We start from the raw sequence: 25316 nt of genomic DNA, 5'->3' as shown, positions 1-25316 counted from the left end.
TGTTATAACTTACTGCTGTTGCAATTTAGTTGGATCCCCCTACAAAGCCAAATGAGAAATGATTTTACTTACAACAATGCAAGGATTTCGTGATGATTTACAAAGTTAATTGCTTTGGTAAGATCCCCCAACAATTGTGAGATTTTTATGCTTCGTGAAGTGGACAATAAGCCATTCATCCATCATATCCAGAGTACACATAAAATTTCTCTAATTACAAATACCTTCACAATATAAATTATGTATTCTAATTACCTAAGTGTGTGTATAACCTTTTCCGATATACGTCTACCAACTTCTTGAATTTTCCATTTTCAATATCACCATCGGATTCGTGATAGATTTTCAACAAACAATAGGACTAAAGTGTTAGTAACCCAAAACTTTATTTGTCTGGTTGTTCATTAAAGCAATCTCTCCTTTTTCTTTTTAATGGACCAAGTCAACTGAAGACCATAAGTAATATGACATGATGTCCTTGACTTTTAGGTGTCTGAGCCGCCGGTTCCAAGATTAAACGGAGAATTTGGATTTTGTTTAGCCCAGCACATAGGCATAGGCATAGCAAGGCAAATTTTGACTCTGCTCTTACTTGTCTGCATAATCATTTTCTTGAACTTGATCATGGCTGTGGGAGAGGCTTTTCTCTCAGCTTTCCTTCAAGTGCTATTTGACAGATTGGCCTCTCGTGAGTTTCTAAACTTACTGCGCGGCCGAAAGTACGATGGCTTGCTGGAGAAGTTGAAGATCACACTGCTGACGGTGACTGCCTTGCTTAATGATGCTGAGGAGAAGCAATTCTACAGCCCTTCAGTGGGGAAGTGGCTGAACATGGCCAAAGACGCACTCTATGATGCAGAGGATGTGTTGGATGAGCTGGCTACTGAGGCTTTGAAGTCCAAGCTGGAGTCTCAGTCTGAGACGAGTAGTAACACCAGTCAGGTAAGCAATTGGCGAGTCATTTCCAGTCCATTCAGTAGAGGCATTGATTTCAAAATGAACAAGATCATTGAGAAGTTGGAATTTATTGCTAAATATAAAGATATACTTGGCTTGAATAATGATGATTTTAGAGGCAGGCGGCCCTCGGGAAGTGGAACCAATCGAAGATTACCTACGACATCACTGGTAGATGAATCTTGTGTTTATGGCAGGGAAAATGATAAAAATGCCATTGTTGAATTGCTTATGGTGGAGGATGATTCGAGCAGTAGTAATAATGTTGGTGTTGTTCCTATAGTTGGTATGGGTGGAATTGGTAAGACTACCGTTGCCCAACTTGTGTATAATGACAGCAGAGTGGACGGGCGTTTTGATTTGAAAGTTTGGGTTTGTGTGTCTGACCAGTTTGATGTACTGCGGGTGACAACAACGATTCTCAAATCTGTGACTTCGAAACCTGCTGAGGTTGACGATGACCTCAATCTGCTGCAAATTTGTTTGAGGGAGAAAATAGCTGGGAAGAAGTTTTTGCTTGTTTTAGATGATGTCTGGAGTCGGAGAAACGATGATTGGGATCTCATTTGGAGCCCACTGAAAGCAGGGGCAAGAGGAAGTAAAATAATCATAACTACTCGGGATAGTAGTATTGCTGCAAGTATGGGCACAGTTGCAGCTCATCATTTGGAATGCTTGGCATTTGAAGATTGTTGGTCAATCTTCATGAATCAGGCATTTGAGAATCGAAACAATGGAATCTCTCCTGATTTGGAGACAATTGGAGCTGAGATTGTGAACAAGTGCGAAGGCTTACCGTTGGCTGTAAAGAGAATGGGAATCATATTGCGATCTAGAGAAGACAAGGGGGAATGGTATGATATGTTGAATAGGAATATTTGGGATCTACCACATGATGAAAGCAGTATTCTTCAGACTCTAGGATTGAGCTATCATCATCTTCCTCCTCATTTAAAGCAGTGCTTTGCATACTGTTCAGTATTTCCTGCAGGTTATGAATTTGACAAGGAAAAGCTGGTTTTGTTATGGATGGCTGAAGGTTTTGTGCAGCAGTCTAATGCAAAGAAAAAATTGGAAGAAGTAGGAAGAGAATATTTTCATGAGCTAGTATCGAGGTCATTTTTTCGACAATCTGTTCATAATAGCTCACTATATGTAATGCATGGCCTCATGAAGGATTTAGCTCGTTTTGTTTCTGGAGAATTTTGTTTCAGATTGGAGGATAAAGTGATGGATGATCAGAAGAGGATTTTCGACAAGGCTCGGCATTCCTCATATATTCGTTGCAGACGGGAAACATCCACAAAATTTGAGGCCTTCAATGAAGCTGAGTGCTTGCGAACCTTCCTACCCCTGGATCCAACAGGAGAAATTGGAGTAAGCTATTTGGCTGACAAAGTCCCCTGTGATATCTTGCCAAGGTTGAAATGCCTACGAGTGCTGTCTTTTAGTGCCTGCCGCATCACTGCATTACCTGATTCTGTAGGTGACCTGAAACATCTACGCTATCTTGATCTTTCTCGAACAGCAATCAAACAATTACCCGATTCAACTGGTAATCTTTGCAATCTACAAAGTATAATCTTGTTAGAATGTTATTCTCTCAGCAAATTGCCCACAGATTTAGGAAATCTCACAGGCCTGCGACATCTCCGTATGAGTGGAAGCAGGCTGAGAGAGATGCCAATGAAAATGTATAAATTGAAGAATCTCCAAACCTTATCTCATTTTGTTGTGGGTAATGATAGAGGATCAGGGATCAAAGACTTGAAGGAAATGCAGCAACTTCAGGGTGAACTTGTTATTTCGGGACTGCAAAATGTGATTTGTTTTACTGATGCAATGGAGGCTAATCTAAAGGACAAAAAGGAGCTCACTCAGCTGGTACTCCAGTGGAGTGATGATTTTGGCGATTCAACAAATGACGGAGATGAAGAGGAAGTATTCAAAGTGGCCCAGCTTCACAGAAACCGGAAGGATCTCAATGCAAGTGGCTGTAGAAATCCACGATTTCCAAGCTTTAGAGAAGCAGCAGGAGCTTATAGACAGGAATCTGTTGAGTTAAAGTCAGAACGGAGGAGCAGTTTGGATGGTTCAGGAAATGAAAGAGTTGAAATGGATGTACTCGAGATGCTGCAGCCTCACGAAAACTTAAAACAACTCACAATCAATGACTACGGAGGTATAAAATTTCCAGGTTGGATTGCATCTCCTTTATTCTGCAATATGACAGTTTTGGTACTTAGTAATTGTAGAAACTGTCAATTTCTGCCATCACTTGGCCGGTTACCCATGCTCAAAGACCTAACTATTGAAGGAATGGAAGGAATAAAATCGGTTGGTGCAGAATTCTATGGGGATGGGAGTTTTCCTCTTCTTGCTTTTCCATCGTTGGAAACTTTGAAGTTTGAGAACATGTCAGAGTGGGAGGAGTGGACTCCTTCTGGAACTGAAGGCACAGAAGGCTTCCTTCACCTTCAAAACATTGAAATTCTGAATTGTCCGAAGCTTAGAGAATTCTCACATCACTTCCCTTCCTTGAAGAAAATGACTATATATGGTTGTGAAAAGTTGGAGGCTCTTCCTAGGCTTCTAACACTTGACAGATTAAAGCAAGGCAGCGAGTTCCCTTGTCTTCTTGAACTTTCTATTTTGATGTGCCCCAACCTGGTGGAGTTGCCAACGTTCCTTCCTTCCTTGAAAACACTTGAGATAGATGGATGCCAAAAATTGGCAGCACTCCCAAAGCTTCCTTCAATCCTTGAATTGGAATTAAACAATTGTGATGGCAAGGTTCTACACAGCACTGGGGGACACAGATCGCTCACCTACATGCGTATATGTCAAATTTCCAAGCTGGATTGTCTGGTTGAAGGATATTTTCAACACTTCACAGCTCTTGAAGAATTGCAGATCTCTCATCTTGCTGAGCTCATGACTTTATCAAACAAGATCGGATTGCGCAGCCTTCTTTCTCTCCAACGATTGGAGATTTCCGAATGTCCATACTTCAAGGAGTTGCCAGAAAAGTTTTACGAACTTTCGACTCTGAAAGTGTTGAGGATATCTAATTGTCCTTCATTGGTGGCATTTCCTGAAATGGGCTTGCCCTCCACTCTTGTGGCTCTTGAGATCAGAAGTTGTGAGGCTTTGCAGTTACTACCTGAGAGGATGATGCATGTATCTCAGAAAAACAAGAATGCCTTCTTGCTTGAATATCTGGTCATTGAAGGATGTCCTGCCCTCTTATCTCTTCCAAGTGACAAGCTGTCTGGCACACTTAAGGTTCTTGAAATTGAAAACTGCAGAAATTTGCAGTCCCTTCCAGAGCAAATGATTTGTTGTTCTCTTGAGAACCTGAAAATTGCTGGGTGTCATTCTATTAAATCCTTTCCAGAAGCTGTTTTTCAGTTTCCCAGAATCCCATCCAACACTGTGATGAAGCTTAAGGAGCTTATTATCAGCAATTGTATGAACCTTGAGTCCTTACCTGAAGGCCTGCACAACCTTGCATTTCTTGATCACTTGGAAATTCATGACTGCCCACTTCTTCAGTCTTTTCCTGAACCTGGCTTGCCCACATCAATGCTGCGGTATGCTAGAATCTCTAATTGCCAGAATCTCAAGTTTCTACCAAACCGGATGTACATCCTTACATCTCTTCAAGAATTTTCCATACATGGTTGCTCCAGTCTCATGTCATTCCCAGAGGGTGGGCTTCCTCCCAATCTAATATCTCTTTCAATCTTAGATTGTGAAAATCTAAAGCCTTCATCTGAATGGGGCCTTCACAGACTCACTTGTCTTGCCGATTTCTCCTTTGGTGGATGCCAAGGGTTGGTGTCATTTCCCAAGGGCTGGTTCCTACCCAAAAATCTATCCTCTCTTTATCTTGAGCGACTGCCGAATATTAAATCCCTACCCAATGGACTGAAAAACCTCAAGTATCTTGAAACATTGGAAATATGGGAATGCGACAACCTCCAAACTGTGCCAGAAGATAAACCAAGCACCATGCTTCTGAGTCTTTGGGATGGTTTCTGAACACGGCAAGCAGAGTGATAATTTCTTACAACGGCCATTTCTCCTGTGCTGAAGTTGGAACTCCGTTGAACTTCAATGTTGAATTTTATTGTATATTTCATTTGTAGAGTTCCCTTTTTCCAAGCACATTGTTCACAAAAAAACTATTATCATCTGCCCAATTTAGGCTTCTGGTTATTATTGGCAGGCTTTTACAATGTTCATAAAGGGAATAAAAGCAATACAATTAGATATAGTTTGGATCTGTGTTAGCAAAATCCCAAAACTCCTGATCTCTAATCTACATCACGCAGATAATATACAGAGGCAGAAGCATGCCAGGAACAAAAAGAACAAAAAGATAAAAAATGTTGCATGAATCCATGTCAGATGGAGTTGCACCATTGCTTTGTTGTGTGTATACAGGGCTTCTCATCCAGGATGCCCGGGTGTGCTTTCCAAAATATTGGCTCAATTATGTTACAATGTGACACAATAACATTGTCCTGCCGTTTTTCAACAGATGATTCATTCTCAGATGCCATAGTCTTCTCCATCTGCATATAATATGAACCAATCAGCTGGAATAAAGGAAAATAGTTTAGAATAACTTGCTGCTCTGATTAAATATAAAATGTTTGCTTTTTGGTTTCTGTAAATGACATGATCAACGTTTTATCAGGAATTTTTTTTTTCTTCCTCTAAACAAAGGGCAGACAAGTTAAATTTGATCTTTGAAGCAATGAACATGATCTGTGAACATAATTTTGAGCAGAAGACAAGGTGTCAGGTGCATAATTGATCAAGAATTTTCATGACCACTGCTCTGTGGTACTGCCCATCAATTGATGAGTAGTAATGAGAGAGGATTAGGAGGAAGGGAATAAATAAGAGGTTTATTTTCCAATTCAAGCAAGAGCTTGATCCAGCCATATGATGCATCTGATGCATAAGCTTGGAAGAAAGCTTACTAAAATATGAGAAATAATATCACCTTTAAAATTAGTGATTAAAATATTCTCTTGATCTGAGCTCTCATGATGTTTTACAGATTTAGAGTCACTTGTCTTTCAATACTAGTGTATAATTAGAATTTAATTACCTTTATTTTTTAACTCATTAACTATCAATCATATTAATAAAATTTACTAAGATAAATTTCAGATTATGAGAGGATCCTTATCCTTAAACTGTCCTGAGCATCACTTTGACTTTTCCCGCACTTAACAAGCATCCACAAACGAGTATTGTACTGATTATTGATGTGGCCTGCAAATAAATAAGTTACATTGTGTCTATAATGATGTCAAAAAGGCTTCAACTTCAATTTTTTTTTTTTTTTTGAAAGAGAAAGTAAAGCTTTCATTAAGAATCAATAGTGAGTAACAACAAAATCAGTTTTCTGTACTTCAACTTCAATTGAAGTACAGAAAACTGATGAATTTTGTGGTAACGCCCCAAAATTTACAACCATTTGTTTTCAGAAAAAAAAATACTAAAGTCTACTCAGAATCAACTTGCCTCTGTGCCAGACAATCTGACATAATGTTAGGGGATGGATAACATACAGCTTGTCCATCAAATGAGGGTGGATACTTCAATGTATAATTGAAGAAACTTGTACATAATAAGAGAGAGAAGATAAACCTGGCTTGTCTTTGATAGAACATGGATGCCTTCTTCAAAACAAAGCTGGAAGTTAAATCACCAATGAAGTAATTAGACAATTCTGTGAAAATATTAAGTTGAGGCAACAAGTTATATTAAAAAGATGTGACACTCTACTCATCACTGACCCCATAAGCAAAAGTAATGTCTTCAAATTCTTGTATTTATACTAGATTCTCTCTCATTAATAATGTGAGGGAGATAATTTCATAACTAAAAATTACCTTTCTCTTTAATTTTCTTGAGAGTAGGAGTATCTTTTACAGGTACCAGAGAGGAAGGTCAAATTCGTCAAAAAAAATTGTCCATTTGTTGTTGAGTGTTCGATTAAAGTGATTTTACTTCAAATATCTATACTATTTTGTAAAATTAATGTTTTTTCAGTTATTAAAAAGAAAAAGATCAAACTTACAAAATACTATTGCGAGAATTGTGAAAACAAATGTTTAAAATAATATTTTAGGATAATAATTTTAAGGGGGAACCTGTGGTGCAACTGTGGTATCGTGCCACAGTTGCATCCAACCGTTGGATGCCAATGGATCCCACCAATCTAAATGCATCCAACAGCTAGATGCAACTGTGGCACGGTACCACAGTTGCACCGTAGCCTGATCCTAATTTTAATTTCATTTTAAGAAATAATTCTAAGAGAATTATATTGGAAATATGCATATGTACAATATGAAAAATATTACTTGCAAAATTTTTGGATCAAGGGCAGCTAAATAATGCTAGAGATTTCAACTGTTATCCCCGTATTTGAGTTGCAACCAGGTGCCAAGTCTCAAATGATATGCTAACTATTTGTAATTGGCTGATAAAACAATTACCGATAAGCTGTTAATTATCCACAATATATGTAATATTACTTTTCTTGTTTTAAGTTGATTTAGTCATACATCACAAATAAAGTGTGGCATGGAACATAGTTTAAGCTAAACTTGAAATTGAGGTCCTTCACTTTTAAGCCATAGTATTTTAAGCTGTTGCCAAATATTTTACTAGCACTATAACTGTCATGTAATTAATAATACTAAGTGGAGCCTTAGGCTCCGTTTGGAACAACTTATTAAATAAAGCTTATACCAATAGAGCTTTTGGACAAAAAATCATTGAGTGTTTGGTTGTCAATAAAAAAAATACTTTTGAACCATTAAAATGTGTGATATTTTTTATATTATATATTTTTTAGAAAAGCTCTCCAACCTCTACTCCCAAAAGCTCAAAATTTGGGCTTTTGCTAGTAGAGATAAATTAGCTTATTTAAGCTAAAAAAAACTCTACTAAAAAAATAACCAAACACCTTAAAAATTTTTAAAAAATACTTATGCGATTAAATAAGTACTTATGACTCTTAAATAAACCATACCAAACAGACACTTATTCTACTGTCCAACAATAATATCAAATGGAGCTTTAGTCTATGGCCTACGCATCCATTGCCATCACAACTGTCACACGAAAATAACACGGAGCCTGAGCCTTAGTCAACCATCCAAGCATCCACCTACTTCTATTCCTAAAATATTTAGAGGCAATTACATCAAATCATTTTCAACATTTACGAATTTAAAAATTAGCTTGTAAAAAGAAGTTGCTTTAAAAATTAATAAACCACCAAATAATTTATATTTCACCGATGTAAAATCTTAATAAGGTAAGGTAATCACCCTTAAGTCCTATTTTATTTTTTGGAAATTGAGGTCCATTGACATTGTTTGACCGTCGCTTCTATTTATACATTAAGAGACAAATATGATTTTTCATTCAACCTAAATTGGTTCTTTTCTTCTTCTTCTTCTTTTTTTTTTTCATCCTTTTCAATTTTCTAATTTTTCTCCTAATTAAACCCAAACAAATCAATTTAAATTCACGAAATATGAAGAAATCAACAAATCAAACATTAATCAAGATTATCATCTACTTACACAAATCGACCCAATAACTTTCCTTATATAATAGTTAACTTAGGCCTTAGCTGATTACGACTTCAGTGTTTAGTTAAAGTAAACATGATTTTCAAGTAATAAAGCGTGAAAAGAAACATATATGCATGTGAAAGCAACAATCCGTGCAAGTCACCAAAAGGGTGAAAAAGAATAAAAAAACGTCAAGGCTTGTTTAAACAGTTATATATAGCCCTAAATTTCAGAAACCATCATAGAGATTTTTTTTTTTACTATTATACGATTTTATTGTAATCAAATCTTTTATAATAAATATAAATCATAAATAAATAAAATAAAATTCAATATCAAAATAAATACAATTAATAAAGTGACATTTTTATTATGCAAAGTTTTTTTTAATATTAAAGGTGCGTTTGAAATTGATGTTGGCAGTTATAGCACTAAAGTATTTTGTAAACACTAATTGATGTATTTTATAAGTTTTGTTGATAAGGTTTTTCACTTGTATAATGAAAAATCTATTATATCTTTAAGAACTTTGTCAAAATTATTATTTAAAATTTATATTTACTACATATTATTAACTTTTATTTAATAGTTATATTTTTTTTTCACAGCAATTGTAATTTAAAAGTTACAACACCTCAATTTCAAACGGACCTAAACTGTTTCAATATATTACAATAAATTTTATTAATACTAAAAATCCATTAACTCAAAACTTTACTTTAAAATTTTTATGTGTCTTTCACATTCTACGGACAACTGCGTCAAAAAAGAGGTTTCGAAGAAACTCATATCTCGTGAACTCTCTCTTAAAGGTTTTTTACGAATAAAATGTAAATTGAATTATATTGAATTTGAATTTTTTAAAGAATATAGATATAATATTAAAATGAATATTATAAATAAGTTAATGGAAAATTTTTAAATTATTTTGAACGTTTGACTTCATTATTTAATACTATTAATCAGATTTTATTAACATTAAAATATAAGGGCCATATCTACAGCCCCCTAAAAATACCTTTAATTTTAGAAGATTGGACAAATTGCCCCCTTTAAAATTATTCTTACATTACACATAAATATAATATGTCTAAATCGTTGTTATCAGTTAGAATAAAATATTCATAAAGTGGATTCAAATATTAACGTATTTGTTGGGCCGCAAATTCTGAAATGCACGTAAAAAAAAAAAAAGAAAAATGACAGTGAGAAAAGAAAATTCAAGAAGCTGCTGGACTTATAATATCTCATAGGATATGTACACACTAACATCGCAAAGTCAACAAACACCATACATAATTTATATTTTAAATAATGTGTCACTTAAAATACATTATTTGACAAAAAAAAAGTGATTTATTCGGTGTTTGTCAACTTTATCATCCATTATTAATGTGAATATTTTTTACAATACCAATAAATAAGTGACGACTGACGATTACAACCTCAATTTTAGATTCCAACTTTGTAAGGTGTAATTTATTAATAATGTAGCTTTTAAAGTTGTTATTTTTAGTACTCATGAAGAGAATCAATTAATAATACAAAAGATTAAAATAGAATATGGGTAAATGAAATTTATTAGCACACGGATAAATATGTATATATAATATTTTAATTGTATATATACAATAATGGATAACTCAAAATAATATCTATACCTTGTTAATTTTATTTCTTTTATCTTGTTATTATGTCATCAAAATAAATGATATCAAAATAAGATGAAGAAGACATGGGGTAAACGAGTATATGTGAATAAAAAAATCATCATCATCATCATCATCATCATCATCATCATAATAATAATGTCATTAAATTAACTCATTTTATATTTGAGTTTAATAAAGATAGTTTTGGGTTCATATAATATATGTAATGATATAAATGGAATTCCATTACATATAAAATTGGTTCTCAAATTTAAATTTTGAAAAAAAAAATTCTTCCTTTTTAAAAATCTGTTGTAGAACATGGTAAATTTATCAAAAATGATTTTAATAAAATCTGCTGTATACTAAAATTAATTTTTAATTTCTCAAAATTATTTTTAAATCTCCCATCAATAATCCCAAATATACCCTAAGTGTAATTTTACTATTAAATAATTTTTTTTGGGTAGGGAAATTACGGAAATGTCCCAAAATTAAGGCCAATCTACAACCCACCTCCTATTTTCATAAGGGAAATTTGTAACCTACCCCCAAATAAATTGACATTTTGCACCGCGTCCCCAACAAATTTGACTTGTTGCACTGCGCACCCAAAAAAATTGACATTTTTGCACCACGCCCCCAATTCCGTTATTTTCTCAGTTAAGTTTAACGGTGGAGGGGTAAAATTGAAAGTTTATTCCTTAAATTAATTTTAATGGGAATTCTCTTTATTGTAATTAAAATAAAAATCTTTAAAAAATTAAAGGAAAAATAATAGTGGTGACAATGTACATGTAACAAGAAATTTTTTTATTACAATTAAAATAAAAATCTTTAAAAAATTAAAGAAAAATAATAGTGGTGATAAATGTACATGTAACAAGAATTTTTTTTATTAAAATTGAAATAAAAATCTTTAAAAAATTAAAGAAAAAATAATAGTGGTGACAATGTACGTGTAACAAGAAATTTTTTTTTATTGCAATTGAAATAAAGATCTTTAAAAAAATTAAAGGAAAATAATAGTGGTGACAAATGTACATGTAACAAGAATTTTTTTTATTAAAATTGAAAAAAAATCTTTAAAAAATTAAAGAAAAAATAATAGTGGTGACAATGAACAAGTAAGAAGAATTGTTTTTTTTTATTGCAATTGAAAAAAAAACCCTAAAAATTAAATGAGCTAAAAATTTTGTTTTTTTACATAGAGGAGCATTTTTGTCATTCAATCAAAAGTTAAACGGAGCCGTTAAACTTAACTGAGAAAATAACGGAATTGAGGGCGTGGTGCAAAAATGTCAATTTTTTTAAGTGTGCAGTGCAATAAGTCAAATTTATTGGAAACACGGTGTAAAATATCCATTTATTTGGGAATAGGTTACAAATTTCCCTTTTCATAACTTTATCTATTTATAACAAAAGATAAAATTTGTCAATCATTTATTGCCTTAAGCAGGATCTATTGATTGACTTTGTCTTACTTGGGAGCCAACTTTATAAGACCACAATTTTTTTAAGTATACAAATTAACTTTTATTTTTAAGTAATTTTCTTAATATTTTCCTTTTTGTTTATTTTAATATGTTCTTATTTAATTATTTTGATTAGTATTTCTTGACCTGGCCATATTGGGTGAAAAGTCAATACAGTCCTTTTCTTGGATCTCTCTTATTTTAATTTTCTTCCAATTTTCAGATAGTGGGGAAAAAGTTTATTATTGATTATAAAAACATATCACGCAGCCTACAAGCTGCCAGCCTGCCGAGCTGTTTTGATTTTTATAAGCAAAAATCAAAATCAAATCAAATATTATGACTACTACTTCCATCTTGTTCAACACAAATCGACACTTCGGTTTACAATTTTCTCATCATCTTTATCGGGTACGTTTCATTAATTTCTCTTCCTTTTTTAAACTTCATTTATTTTCTGGGTATCTTTAATTTTTACAAAATAATTTGATTTTTTTTTTCAGGGTCCTAAATGTTTTCAGATGGTTTCATTCAAAGCTCAATCCGCAAGCAACAACGACAACTTTCCAAATTGCAGCGTTTCAGCATGCCTTGGTTTCCAAAACTGGCGCTTCTTTTAATAGCTTTACCTGTTCTATTCATAGTCGTTTTGATTTGCAGAGATAAAGGGTTCAATCCTATGGTCGCTGCGGGTAAGTTCATTTGCTCGTTTAGTTCAATTTTCAGGATTTTTGGGTTTTTTTTTAAATTCTTTTAATTTAATTCCTATATTGTTCTTAAAATAAATCTTGCAAGCCATATTACCAACTGGGTATGTTCTGGATTGAAGTAATTGGCTTTTAATCCGCAGTTATCATAAAATGGAATCGCTAGCAGTTAGGTTTAAGTTGTTTCTAAAATCAAGCACTTTAGCTACCGCTGTGCTTTTAAGATTAATCAGTTATTGGATGTTGTAATTACTGATCCTGAATGTTCATGTTTTTAATTTATTCGTGTAATCAATATCCGTTTAGTTTATTTATTTGGTCAAATTTGCTTAAAGCCGGACTGCACTCTTGGAATAATTGGTGCTGTGGAAAATGACTTTTAGCTTATCTCTTTTGTTTCTTTACGTTCTTTATTATAAAGTGTTTCTCATATCACAGCTGAGAGATTTTTCCATGTTATAAGTTTATGTTGCTGTTTGATTTATTATTAAACCTTTAGCTTTAAATACTAATCAGATGCTAATGTTGGAGTCCTTGACTGTTAAACAATTGGTTCGAGTAATTAACAAGAAAGCAGAACTAGGTCTTGTGTTCCGTCTGGTTTCATTGAACCATTAGCTACTAGCTTTAAGGCTTTAAGTTTTAAGATCAAGCCAGCGGGTAAACTTAACTTAGGATCATTAATATATTTATAATCTCAACTGTTGGAATTTCTTAGCATGCTCTTGTTAGTTGTTAATTGAAGTGCATATTGCTTGTAGATGAATATCATGTAGGTCTTGGAGTTTCCAGCATCACTTGTAATCTTATAGCTGTTAATTACACTAGACTTTCCTTCCATTTTTCAGGATTAATGCATGATTCATCTCAACCCACCAGTGACGCACTGCTTGGTGGACTTCTGGCACCAGACATCAGGAGAAAATCTTGCTTGAGTAGGTACCAATCCATCTCATATCGCAAATCTTCACTGCATAAGCCTTCTCCCTACCTTGTTTCCAAGCTACGAGAATATGAAAAGCTTCATAAAAGATGCGGACCTTACACCAAATCATACAAGAAGAGCATAAAAGAACTGGTGTCTGGTCAAATTGATAGTTCCTCCAACTGTAGATACGTTGTTTGGCTAGCTAACTGTGGCCTGGGAAACAGGATATTGAGCATGACTTCAGCTTTTCTTTATGCTCTTCTGACAGACCGAGTTCTGCTCATTAATGAAGAATCCGACATGTCCAATATGTTCTGTGAGCCATTTCCAGATGCATCATGGATATTGCCTGAGGACTTTCCCTTCATGAATCAACTCTACAGTTTTGGACGGGATTATGCTCAAAGTTTTGGGAATATGCTTGAGAACAGAATAATAAATACTTCAACAGAGTTGCTGCCATCATGCCTTTATCTCTATCTATCTCATGATTATGATCATCATGACAAGCTCTTTTTCTGTGATCAAGAACAAGCTATTGTCAGAAACATACCTTGGTTGATTATGAAGGCAAATATCTACTTTCTTCCATCTCTTTTCCTGATGTCATCTTTTGAGGAGGAACTAAGCAAGCTATTTCCGGACAAAGAAATGGTTTTCCATCACTTGGGTAGGTACCTTTTTCATCCCTCAAATCAAGTATGGAAACTAATCACTAGCTACTACAAAAAATACCTGGCCAAAGCCGAAGAGCGAATAGGCATCCAAATAAGGATATTTGATAATAAAACCAGTCCTGTGGAACATGTTATGGATCAAATTTTGACCTGTACTGATAAGGAAAAACTGTTACCTCGAGTGGATATGGGAAAATCCATAGTTGCTCCATCTGGAAAAGGGAAATCAAAGGCTGTTCTTATAACATCATTGGTTCCTTATTACTATGAGAAGATGATGAATATGTACTCAAAGCATCCAACGTTGAATGGGGAAGTCGTTGCTGTCTATCAGCCTAGTCATGAAGAAGAACAACAGTCCGAGAATAACGTGCACAACCAGAAGGCATGGGCTGAAATCAATCTTCTAAGTATGATGGATGTTTTAGTAACAAGTGCATGGTCAACCTTTGGCTATGTGGCACAAGGATTAGGAGGTAAGAAGCCATGGATTCTGTACAAGATAGAAAATAAAACAATCCCAGATCCAGTTTGTGGTCGAGCCAAATCATTGGAGCCTTGTTTTCATGCTCCTCCAGTTTATGACTGCAAGGCAAAACGGGAAGTGGATACTGCTACTATTATTCCATATTTGAGGCACTGTGAGGACATATATTGGGGAATCAAGCTTTTCAATAGTACTTACTATTAGTTGTAGTTGTAGCTGTAAATGATTTTCATACTTGGACTATTCTGCCGGTATTAGGAGTGGTTAGGTTAACATCATTTTAGGATACACACGTACTGATGTAAATCTAGACATATATTTTTGGGTCAACGTTATACGAGATCATACATATTTGTGCTGATTTTGACTCCCTTTTTTGACAACTGGAGAAGTGAGTCTAGTTATTGAAGGTGTCTTGAGGATTTTATATTTCTACAACTAAAAGAATTTCGATGATGTGAGAGTATTTTATCAATACTCAAAAAATAAAAAATAACACACCTATTAGTGTTGCATATGAGCTTTTAGCAGAAACTATTTCATGTTGAATGGAGGTACAAATATTCTCTTTAGCCTCATCAGAATTATCAGGCCTTTGCAAGCTCAAACAAGGTCATAAAACCATGTGATCCGCTCTGTGGTTGTGGGTTAGTCACCCTGATATAATCCATGGGTACTGTAAGCTTTAATGATAGACTCAGAAGCAAGGACAGAACACAGAAGCTGTCTCATTAGTTTTAGTAAAATTTATATCATTTTCTCACCAAATAACTTGATTGTGTGCCAGTGTGGAATCATGGCATTTGAAGTATAGCATCAAATTTATCTTTAATAATTCATTTGATATTTCGTAGGATATATCTTACACTTGAGAGAACAAAAGTTTGGTTACGACCTGGTGGTTTGTTTGTCAATAAAGTTTTTGAATTGGAGTCTTTTGTGCACCCCATAATTTGAGAAGTGGGAGCATCTCCAAATTGGAGTAATTGTGACAGCCACAGATTATTTCAACCATTATGGTTGGATAAGCCACGCATTTTAGAAACATGAAATGGGTAAATAAAAAATAACATATTTGATTATTTACTTTGGGAAAAAACAACTGGTTGTTCGATTGTTCAATTTAGTAGTTTTTAAATAAAAGAAAGAAAAATAGGCGTTTCTAAGATTTAGGAAAATTATTATGTAGACTCTAGGTTTTTTATAAACAACATCAAGACTTTATTTAATTATAATACCTTTTGTAAGCAATAACTAAAAAAATTGATTTTAAAATTTTTTTTAATAAAAACATATGTAATTTAAATAGTTTAATTTTTTAGTATATTAATAATCTTAGAAATTTTTTTAATATACAAAATAATTTTCAAAAATTTAAATTATTATATTTATTTTAATAATATAGTTATATTTATTTATAAAGTTTTTAATAAATTTTGGGTTAAATAGCTTTTAAAATTTACTCATGTATTAATAATATTAAAATTATTTTATATAATATTGAAAATAATTTAAATTTTTATATGTTTACTTTAATATTATTTTTCTATTTATTATAAAATTTAGTTTAATATAACATAAGATTGCAAAGTATTATAATATTTTTTAAATATTGAAATTATTTTAAATTGTATATATTACTATATTTATTTTACTATTATATTTCTATTTATTACAAAATATTAGAGTTAATTTTTTTTGTGTTAATATAGTCCGTGAATATTATGATTTAAAGAAAGTCCTAACATCTCTTATTAAAAATTTAAAAATATGACTTTTTTTTTTATTTCAAATGAATCTAAGTGTCTTTTCTCTAAATAAAATAAAATAAAATAAAATATTGGGGAAATACTTGGAATACCAATCCCGACAAAATTTTAGGAAAAAGTCACAGAAAATGGTATCGTTTCCACTTGACTTTTAAAAATGGAAAATTTAAATTCCACACGTAACGACTTATTTTTAAATGATTCTTTTATAAGGGTTTGTGGTGCATGCATGAGTCCACAAAATGCAGGCTGGTGATTGGTTCTGGTCTTGCACACGTTTCACTTTGGCTGGATGAGAATTCGGGACAACTGTTTGTCTCCATTAGTTGGTCGGTTGGATTAAGAGAAACGCCACTTGGATGACAATGCGGTCAACTATTTTACATCCATTTGCCTGATTAGGCACTTAGATAAGATAAGAATCAAGTCAAAAAATTCAGGAAACCTTTGCATTTTGAGTGAGGCACAATGTGTTATCTTATATCGTTTTATAATATTTTAATACATGTATATCGTATTATACTATATTATATTAGTATTATATAATAATAATAATATATAATGTTTGGTACCACATTGTACAATATTAAATAATATAATACAATATTATATTTTTATATATTATTTAAATATTTATTGTTAGTTATATTAACTTATTAAATAATAAGCTATTCATATATTAATTATTATAAATATAATTAAATAATATATTATTTAGTTATATTTTAATATAACATTAATTAAAATATTATTGAAACTAAATTATAAATTTATTAATTTATATTAATAATTATAATGTAAAAATAAAATACAATAAAAATTAATAGTGTATTAGATTATATTAAACTAAGAAGTTACATTTATATATTATTATTAAAAAGTTTAAAAAAGTATAAAAAAATTTCACACTTAAAATCAATGCTACGAACCTTAATTCTTAGGGGGGTGATGGGTTTCAATAATGTGGCAAATCCAGCATTTAGTCTTGAACTAGTGAAGTGTGATGCGTGTCATTTGAATTACCAAACATAGATTCGTTTCAATTAATACGAGGCTCACCAATTATCCTATGCAATGCGGCATGCCAAACATGGCATTTGGGTATAGTCTCTGTTTGCTTATGGGAAAAATGTTAGAATAATCATTGCCGTGAATTTATTCGTATAAATTATAACTATCCAAATTGGTAAGCAAAGTTTGAAAAGAATGACGAAATCTCTTTTTATATAAGAGAAATAATTAGAAGTATAATTAAGTTAAGGAAACTGATCTTTTATCTTCTAGGATTCGAGTTTGACAAGTATTAAGATTTATTTTCTTTTATCCTATTTAGATTAAAGCATGTATTTAAATCAAACCATGTTATTAGATGTGGGTCTTGGGCTTGGATTTTGTAAAAATATGGGTGTAATAGTAGTAAACCATACTTAATTGCCATCCTTATTCTTACCATCTCGATTCTAAATTTGATTCAAAATGTCATGTCGGTAAGTTAAGGTTTCGAGTCATAGAAGACTAAGTGAGTACATAGACTCTCTCTTTTAATGAGTCGGTCTTTTTAAGAAAATGAGTTGTGGTCAATGTGTGCGTATGTAACAAACAAAATACTGAGACTCAACTTCATTGATGTTCCACTTTTTGGGAAAGAGACTACCAAGCAGTTGTAAATTAAGTGGAAACAAAACTCTTTCCCTTTTTGTATGAGTAAAATAAGATGTGTACCACAAATAAATAGGTAGAAAAAATAAACCAACAAAATCTAAAGCAAAAATCAACCACAAGCGACATAGATTTTTACGTGAAAAACCTAAAGTGGGAAAAATCACGGGATCGTAGTCCGATAAAATCTTCCACTATATTAATGGGATTACAGTACAAATTCTTTTCTAAATAATATTAGAGGCTACTAACATGAAGAATCTTAATATTTTTGGCTTACAGTAATAACTTAATAACTATTTTTCTAATAAGCAGGTATTTCAAATAATAGTCAACGAGAGAATAAAATAAAAATCAAGACCGGTAGGATTATAGAAGGTAATGCCAGGAACTTACTCTCAAAATTTGGGAGAAAACATAATTAACTTCACCTTCTTATCGTTCAATTAAAGATTAAAAATCTTGTCCCAAATTGTGATAGCTAAGCCACTGTTTTCTTCTCTCTTTTCCCACTAGTCTTTTTGCGATAGTGAAATTAGGGCTTTAAAGGATGGTAATTTTCATCCAAGTCCAAAACTTAATGTTAATTGCACATCAAGCAAGCCTTTTTGAACTTTGGGCTTTTGGGCCCCCAAATAAGATGGACCCAATAAATCTCACCCTCCAGATCATTTGAGGGGCATCGCCAAGCTTGCTTTCTGCATACAACTTTTCAGCTTCTCCTTGGGCAATGGATTTGTCATCATATCTAACCCATTCTCCATTGTGTGTATCTTCTCAAGATGCAATTGTTTCTTTTCAAGCACGTCTCGTATCCAATAATATCTCACATCAATATGCTTGGATTTTGAATGGTATGTCGAATTCTTTGCCAAGTGAATGGCACTCTAACTATCGTAGTACACAATAAAGTTGTCTTACTTCACACCCAACTCTTGTAGGAAATTCTTCATCCATAAAGTTTCTTTGTAACCTTCAATGATTGCAATATACTCTGCTTCAGTAGTAGACAGGGCAACGCACTGCTGAAGTTTGGATTGCCATGGGATTGCTCCCTCTGCAAAGGTGAGCAAATATCCTGATAGACATTTTCTAGAATCAACATTCCCTGCCATATCTACATTTGTGTACATTTATAATACAAGTTTTTCACTACCCAAACATAAACAAGCCTTGGAAGTGTCTCTAAGGTATTTGAGAATCCACTTTACCATTGTCCAGTGTTCTTTGCTCGGATTGGAGAGAAACCGACTGACTACATCAACTGCATGAGTAATATCTGGTTTTGTACAAACCATAACATACATCAAACTACCAACTGTTGAAGCATAAGGAACTCCTCTCATCTCTTGCTTCTCTTTCTCACTTGTAGGACCATGCTCAAAATTAAGATTGAAATGGCTTGCAAATGGAGAACAAACAGATTTTGTCTTGCTCATGTTAAATCTTTCAAGAGCTCTTTCAACATATGCTTCTCGAGATAGCCATAACTTCCCAACTTTTCTATCGCGAGAAATCTTCATGCCAAGAATATGTTTCGCCGGTCCCAAGTCCTTCATTGCAAAAGACTTGCTAAGTTCTCTCTTCAGATTGTCAATCCTACTAGCATCTTGACCAACAATCAACATGTTATCCACATAAAGCAAAAGAATAATAAAATCATTATCACCAAAATTCTTCACAAAAACACAATGGTCACACATAGTCTTGCTGAAACCATAATTCTCCATAAAAGAATCAAATTTCTTATACCACTACCTTAGTGCTTCTTTAAGCTCTTACAAACTTTTCTTGAACTTCCACACGAATTCTTATGTTTTGGACTTTGGGGTTTTGGGCCCTAAATGAGAGGGATCCAACACCACCATTTGATATCACTTATCAAAGCTGATTAACTATGGTGGAGCCAACGATCACGTGCACCTAGCTATTATTTTGAGCAAGTTGTACTTCTTGACTCGGCAAAAATGAAGGATAGGCAAGGGCCATTACAGTCCCATTCTTGTATTTATCTCTTCTTTAAATATTCTCCCAAGGTCCTGTTGATGAAATTAATTTATGACCCTGGTAGATAAAGTATTACAACTTGCAAGCCGCCAGCGTATCAAATATGACTAGTTCCATTTTCTCATCATCATCTTTCTATGAATCCATCTTCATTGCGTACGTTTCATTAATTTTTCTTCTTTTGAACTTCATTTTTTTAAATTCTGGATATTGCTTAATCAATATTTTCAGGGTCCTAAATGATTTCAGATGGTTTCATTCAAAGCTCAATCCGCAAGCAACAACAGATAGTTACCAAATTGCAGCGTTTCAACATGACCTGGTTTCCCAAACTGGCTGTTCTTTTAGCAGCTTCGCTTGTTTTATTCATAGTCTTTTTTATTTGGAGAGACAGTGAGTTGGATGCATTCACTGATATTGGTAAGTTCATTGCTTATTTAGTTCGACACTTAAAATAAAACTTTGCAGCCATATTAACAACTAGGTACGTTCTGGACTGAAGTACGTTCAGAATCAAGAAGTACAATAGTCAGGATTAAACATTCAAGTTTTTAATTTGTTTGTGTTAAAATGAAATTCCGGATATGTGATGCTTCGAAAATTGACCTGCGCTTCTTTAAAAAAAAAAATCTTGTATTTGACTATACAATACATATGAGAGACTCCGTCAGAGAATCTTATATACGTTAATGTTGAATCATTACATCATCGCTAGTATATTTAGAAACTCAACAACGGCTATTTCTTAGCATGTTCTTGTTAAATTCAAGTGCCTTTTATTTATGCACGAATTTCTTTTAGAACTTAGTAGCATCACTTTAGATGATGATTTAAAGTTCCATTTTCCAGGTCTAGATGATGATTTATCTCAAGTCGCCGGTGAACTCACCAGTGACAAACTTCTTGGAGGACTTCTGGCACCAAACTTCACGAGAAGATCTTGCTTAAGCAGGTACCAATCCATCTCATATCGAAAATCTTCACGGCACGAGCCTTCTTCATACCTTGTTTCCAGGCTACGAGAGTACGAGAGGCTTCATAAAAGATGCGGACCATACGCAGAATCGTATAAGAAAAGCATAAAAGAAATGGTGTCCGGTCGAATTGAAAGCTCCTCCGTGTGTAGGTACGTTGTTTGGGTTGCTAAATGTGGCCTGGGAAACAGGATGCTGAGCATAACTTCGGCTTTTCTTTATGCTCTTCTTACAAACAGAGTTCTTCTCATTTATGAAGAGGCTGATATGGCCAATGTTTTCTGTGAGCCATTTCCAGATACAACATGGTTATTGCCAAAGGACTTCCCCTTCAACTACCGGCTCTCCCGATTCAAGCAGAAGTATGCAAAAAGTTTCGGGAATACGCTTAAGAACAACAATAATAAGATAAGTGTTTCGACGGAGCAGCTGCCATCACACCTATATCTCTATCTATCCCACGATTACAGTCACCACGACAAGCTGTTTTTCTGTGATCAAGATCAAATTATTCTCAGAAACATACCATGGTTGATTATCAAGTCGGATGTCTACTTTCTTCCATCTCTTTTCCTGATGCCATCTTTCGAGGAGGAGCTAAGCAAGCTATTTCCAGACAAAGAAACAGTTTTCCATCACTTGGGAAGGTACCTTTTCCATCCCTCAAATCAGGTATGGACACTAATCACTAGTTACTACAAGAAATACCTGGTTGAAGCCGAAGAGCGAATTGGCATCCAAATAAGGATATTTGATAAGAAAACTAGTCCTTTTCAGCAAGTTATGGATCAAATTTTGACCTGCACTTTTAAGGAAAAACTGTTACCTCAAGTGGATATGGGAAAATCGATAGTTGCTCCATCTGGGAAAGGGAAATCCAAGGCTGTTCTTCTAACATCCTTGATCCCTTCTTACTACGAGAAGCTGAAGGATATGTACCTCAAGCATCCAACTTTGAACGGTGAAGTGATTAATGTTTATCAGCCCAGTCATGAAGAGAAGCAACGGTCCACGAATAATGTACACAACCAGAAGGCATTGGCCGAAATTAATCTTTTAAGTATGATGGATGTTTTAGTCACAAGCGCACGGTCAACCTTCGGCTATGTGGCACAAGGTCTTGCAGGTAAAAAACCATTGATTCTGTACAAAATAGAGGATAATAAGATCCCAAATCCGGTCTGTGGGCGGGCCGTGTCGCTGGAGCCTTGTTTTCATTCTCCTCCAATTTATGACTGCAAGGCAAAACGTGAAGTGGATACTGCTACAATTGTGCCATATTTGAGGCACTGTGAGGATATTCATTGGGGAATTAAGCTGTTCAATAGTACTTGAATCACTCAGTAGCTTTATATATTTCTCATTCTTGGATAGTTTATTCAGCAGGTGTTCTTGTAATACTAATCATATTGTTGGTACCTTAGCAGCCAAAATAGGCATTTTGCATAAGATGGCCGCCTCACTTGGCATTGTCGATCTTGTTGTCGCGTTACCCAAAAAAAAAAAATATTCAATATAATCCGGATAACACCTGGACGAAACACCTTCATGAAAAGTGTCTGTTTGTTGTGTATGAATTTCTTATAGAACTTATGAGTAGCATTACTTAAAATCGAAAACTTCAAAACCTCATGATTTAGTGGGTGATGGCACTCATAAAGATGTTGGTAATCAATTATTATAATACTCCTAATTGTTCTAGTTTTAGTTTATTTGTGTAAACATAAGATCACAGTAGGAAGAGATTTACTATGTTGCAAGTTTCATGTTCCTACATGATCTAGTGTTAAACCTTTAATTTTAAACACTCATAGATGTTAATATTGGAGCCTTTATCTAACAGCTAAAAAATTTTAGTCAGTTCCATTGAATCTATGTTACATGTGAAAGTTTTTCTTAAGCCGTAAACCTCAAAATACTAGTCTTCTGTTAATGTTGAACTGTAACCTAGTAGCTTTAGGATTTTAAATCAATGGACTCACTCTGGGCATCATTAGTGTATTTAGAATCCCAACTATGAGGATTTCTTAGCATGGTCTTGTTCATAGAAATCCCCGTTGGCTGTTGCTTGTGTATGAAGTAGCATTACTTGAAATCTTTCAGCTGCCAATTACACTAGGTTAATTGTCTTTCCATTTCTCTTGTTCAGAAGACGAATTATCTCAACTCATCGGAAAGGATGAACCCACCAGTGAGGATGAACCCAATGGTGAGAATCAACTCAGCAGGGACAAACTTCTTGGTGGACTGCTTGCACCAAACTTCACGAAAAGAGATTGCTTAAACGTTTCCAAGCTACGAGAATAAGATAAGCTTCATGATAGATTTGGACCTGACACCGAGTCATACAAGAATAGCATAAAAGACATGGTATCTGGTCAAAATGACAGTTCCTCCGAGTGTAGATACTTTGTTTGGATAGCCAGAGCTGGCCTGGGAAACAGAATATTGAGCATAGCGTCAGCTTTTCTCTATCCTATCCTTACAAACCGAGTTCTGCTCATTAATGAAGAACCTGAAATGGCCAATCTGTTCTGTGAGCCATTTCCAAATGCAACATGGTTGTTGCCCAAGGACTTTCCCTTCATGTATCGAATCTCCCGTTTCAAACAGAATTGTGAGAAGAGTTACGGGAATATGATTAAGAAGAATAAGATTAGTGCTTCAACAGAGTTGCTACCAGCGCACCTTTATCTCTACCTGTGTAATGATTACGATCATCACGACAAGCTGTTTTTCTGTGATCCAGATCAAACTATTCTGAGAAACATACCGTGGTTGATAATGAAATCAAATCTCTACTTTCTTCCATCTCTTTTCCTGATGTCATCTTTTGAGGAGGAGCTAGACAAGCTATTTCCTGACAAAGAAATGGTTTTCCATCACTTGGGAAGGTTACCTTTTTTATCCCTCAAATCAAGTATGGAAACTAATCACTAGCTACTACAAAAAATATCTGGCTGAAGCTGAAGAGTGTGTTGGGATCTAAATAAGGATATTTCATAAAAACAATAGTCCTTTTTAACAAGTTATGGATCAAATTTTGTCCTGCACTGATAAGGAAAAACTGTTACCTCAAGTGGATACGGGTAAATCGACAGCTGCTCCATCTGGAAAAGGGAAATGGAAGGCTGTTCTTATAACGTCTTTGATCCCTTCTTACTACGAGAAAATGAAGAATATGTACCTGAAGCATCCAACTCTGAATGGTGAAGTGGTTGCTGTTTATCAGGCTAGTCATGAAGTGACAGAACACTCCATGAATAACGTGCACAACCAGATGGCATTGGCCGAAATCAATCTTCTAAGAATGATGGATGCATGTTTTAGTCACAAGCGCAGGGTCTACATTCGGCTATGTGGCACAAGGTCTCGGAGGTAAAAGACCTTGGATTCTGTACAAGACAGAGACACAGAAAATCACCCTGTTTGTGGGCGAGCCATGTGAATGGAGCCTTGTTTTCATTGTCCTCAAGTTTATGACAGCAAGGCAAAACGTGAAGTGGATACTGCGACTCTTGTTCCATATTTGAGGCACTGTGAAGATTTGTATTGGGGAACTAAGCTTTCAATATTTTTCATTCTTGGACAACTTCTTTATGTAATAGGAATGGTTGTCTTTTGACATTTTTTCAGGATACATCATACATGTATTGATGTAATACTAAACATAATTTTGAATACATTCAATAGTGTGTTACATTATATGAGCTTTATCAGAATAATCAGGCCTTTGCAAGCTCAAACAAAGTCATAAAACCAAGTGATCTGCTCTGTGGTTGTAGGAAAGCGGTTGCGGGTTAGTGACTAATATTATCCATAGGTACTATAAGATTTAATGATAGACTCAGAAGCAAGGCCAGAAGCTGTCTCATTAATAATGTTAGTAAAATTTATATCATTTTCTCACCAAATAACTTGATTGTGTGCCAGTGTGGAATTATGGCACTTGGAGTATGGCATCAAATTTATCTTTAATAATTCATTTGATATTTCGTAGGATATATATTACACTTGAGAGAACAAAAGTTTGGTTACGACTTGGTGGTTTGTTTGTCAATAAAGTTTTTGAATTGGAGTCTTTTGTGCAACACATAATTTGAAAAGTGGGAGCATCTCCAACTTGGAGTAACTGTGATAACCACCGATTATTTGAACGATTATGATTGGATAAGCCACGCATTTTAGAAACATGAAATGGGTAAATAAAAAATAACATATTTGATTATTAACTTAAAAAAAAATTAGTTGTTCGATTCTTCAACTTAGTGGTTTTTAAATGGGAGATTACCATTTTCCCCCTTACAGTAATTAACGTATATGATTTTTTCCCCTACTGTTTTTATAATGGCCAAAAATCCCTCTGATAGCATAAGTTTACAATATTTCCCTTATTTTCAATTACTCTTTT

General features: G+C 34.0%; 4 protein-coding genes across 6 annotated transcripts; all 4 read left to right on the top strand.

The window, feature by feature from the left end:
- Positions 1-372: 372 nt before the first annotated feature.
- Positions 373-5243, top strand: LOC107174974 (putative disease resistance RPP13-like protein 1). Its single transcript, XM_015526249.3, has one exon. It carries the CDS (start codon positions 625-627, stop codon positions 4999-5001), a length of 4377 nt encoding a protein of 1458 aa, XP_015381735.2. The 5' UTR covers positions 373-624; the 3' UTR covers positions 5002-5243.
- Positions 5244-11939: 6696 nt separating this feature from the next.
- Positions 11940-14857, top strand: LOC102607341 (galactoside 2-alpha-L-fucosyltransferase-like). The gene is made up of 3 exons (XM_006494560.4): positions 11940-12108; positions 12201-12389; positions 13253-14857. Exons 2-3 carry the CDS (start codon positions 12209-12211, stop codon positions 14698-14700), a joined length of 1629 nt encoding a protein of 542 aa, XP_006494623.2. The 5' UTR covers positions 11940-12108; positions 12201-12208; the 3' UTR covers positions 14701-14857.
- Positions 14858-19891: 5034 nt separating this feature from the next.
- On the top strand, positions 19892-22460 carry LOC102607634 (galactoside 2-alpha-L-fucosyltransferase-like). 3 transcript variants are annotated; one of them, XM_006494563.4, is made up of 4 exons: positions 19892-20087; positions 20181-20351; positions 20781-21057; positions 21145-22460. In XM_006494563.4, the coding sequence occupies exons 1-4, from the start codon at positions 20069-20071 to the stop codon at positions 22238-22240; spliced, it is 1563 nt and encodes a 520-aa protein (XP_006494626.2). In that variant the 5' UTR covers positions 19892-20068; the 3' UTR covers positions 22241-22460. The 3 variants fall into 3 exon arrangements, with proteins under 3 accessions (XP_006494626.2, XP_006494624.2, XP_006494625.2); XM_006494561.4 differs by having other exon boundaries at positions 19893-20087; positions 20781-22460; XM_006494562.4 differs by having other exon boundaries at positions 19893-20087; positions 20163-20351; positions 20781-22460.
- Positions 22461-23272: 812 nt separating this feature from the next.
- Positions 23273-23845, top strand: LOC127902272 (probable fucosyltransferase 8). The gene has a single exon (XM_052441118.1). The coding sequence runs from the start codon at positions 23273-23275 to the stop codon at positions 23843-23845; it is 573 nt and encodes a 190-aa protein (XP_052297078.1).
- The last annotated feature ends 1471 nt before the right edge of the window (positions 23846-25316 follow it).

This window comes from Citrus sinensis, chromosome 5 (assembly GCF_022201045.2).
Source record: "Citrus sinensis cultivar Valencia sweet orange chromosome 5, DVS_A1.0, whole genome shotgun sequence".
Taxonomy (NCBI): Eukaryota; Viridiplantae; Streptophyta; class Magnoliopsida; order Sapindales; family Rutaceae; genus Citrus; species Citrus sinensis.
Note: the sequence above shows the minus strand (reverse complement) of the source record. Positions and strands in the feature narration are given on the sequence as shown.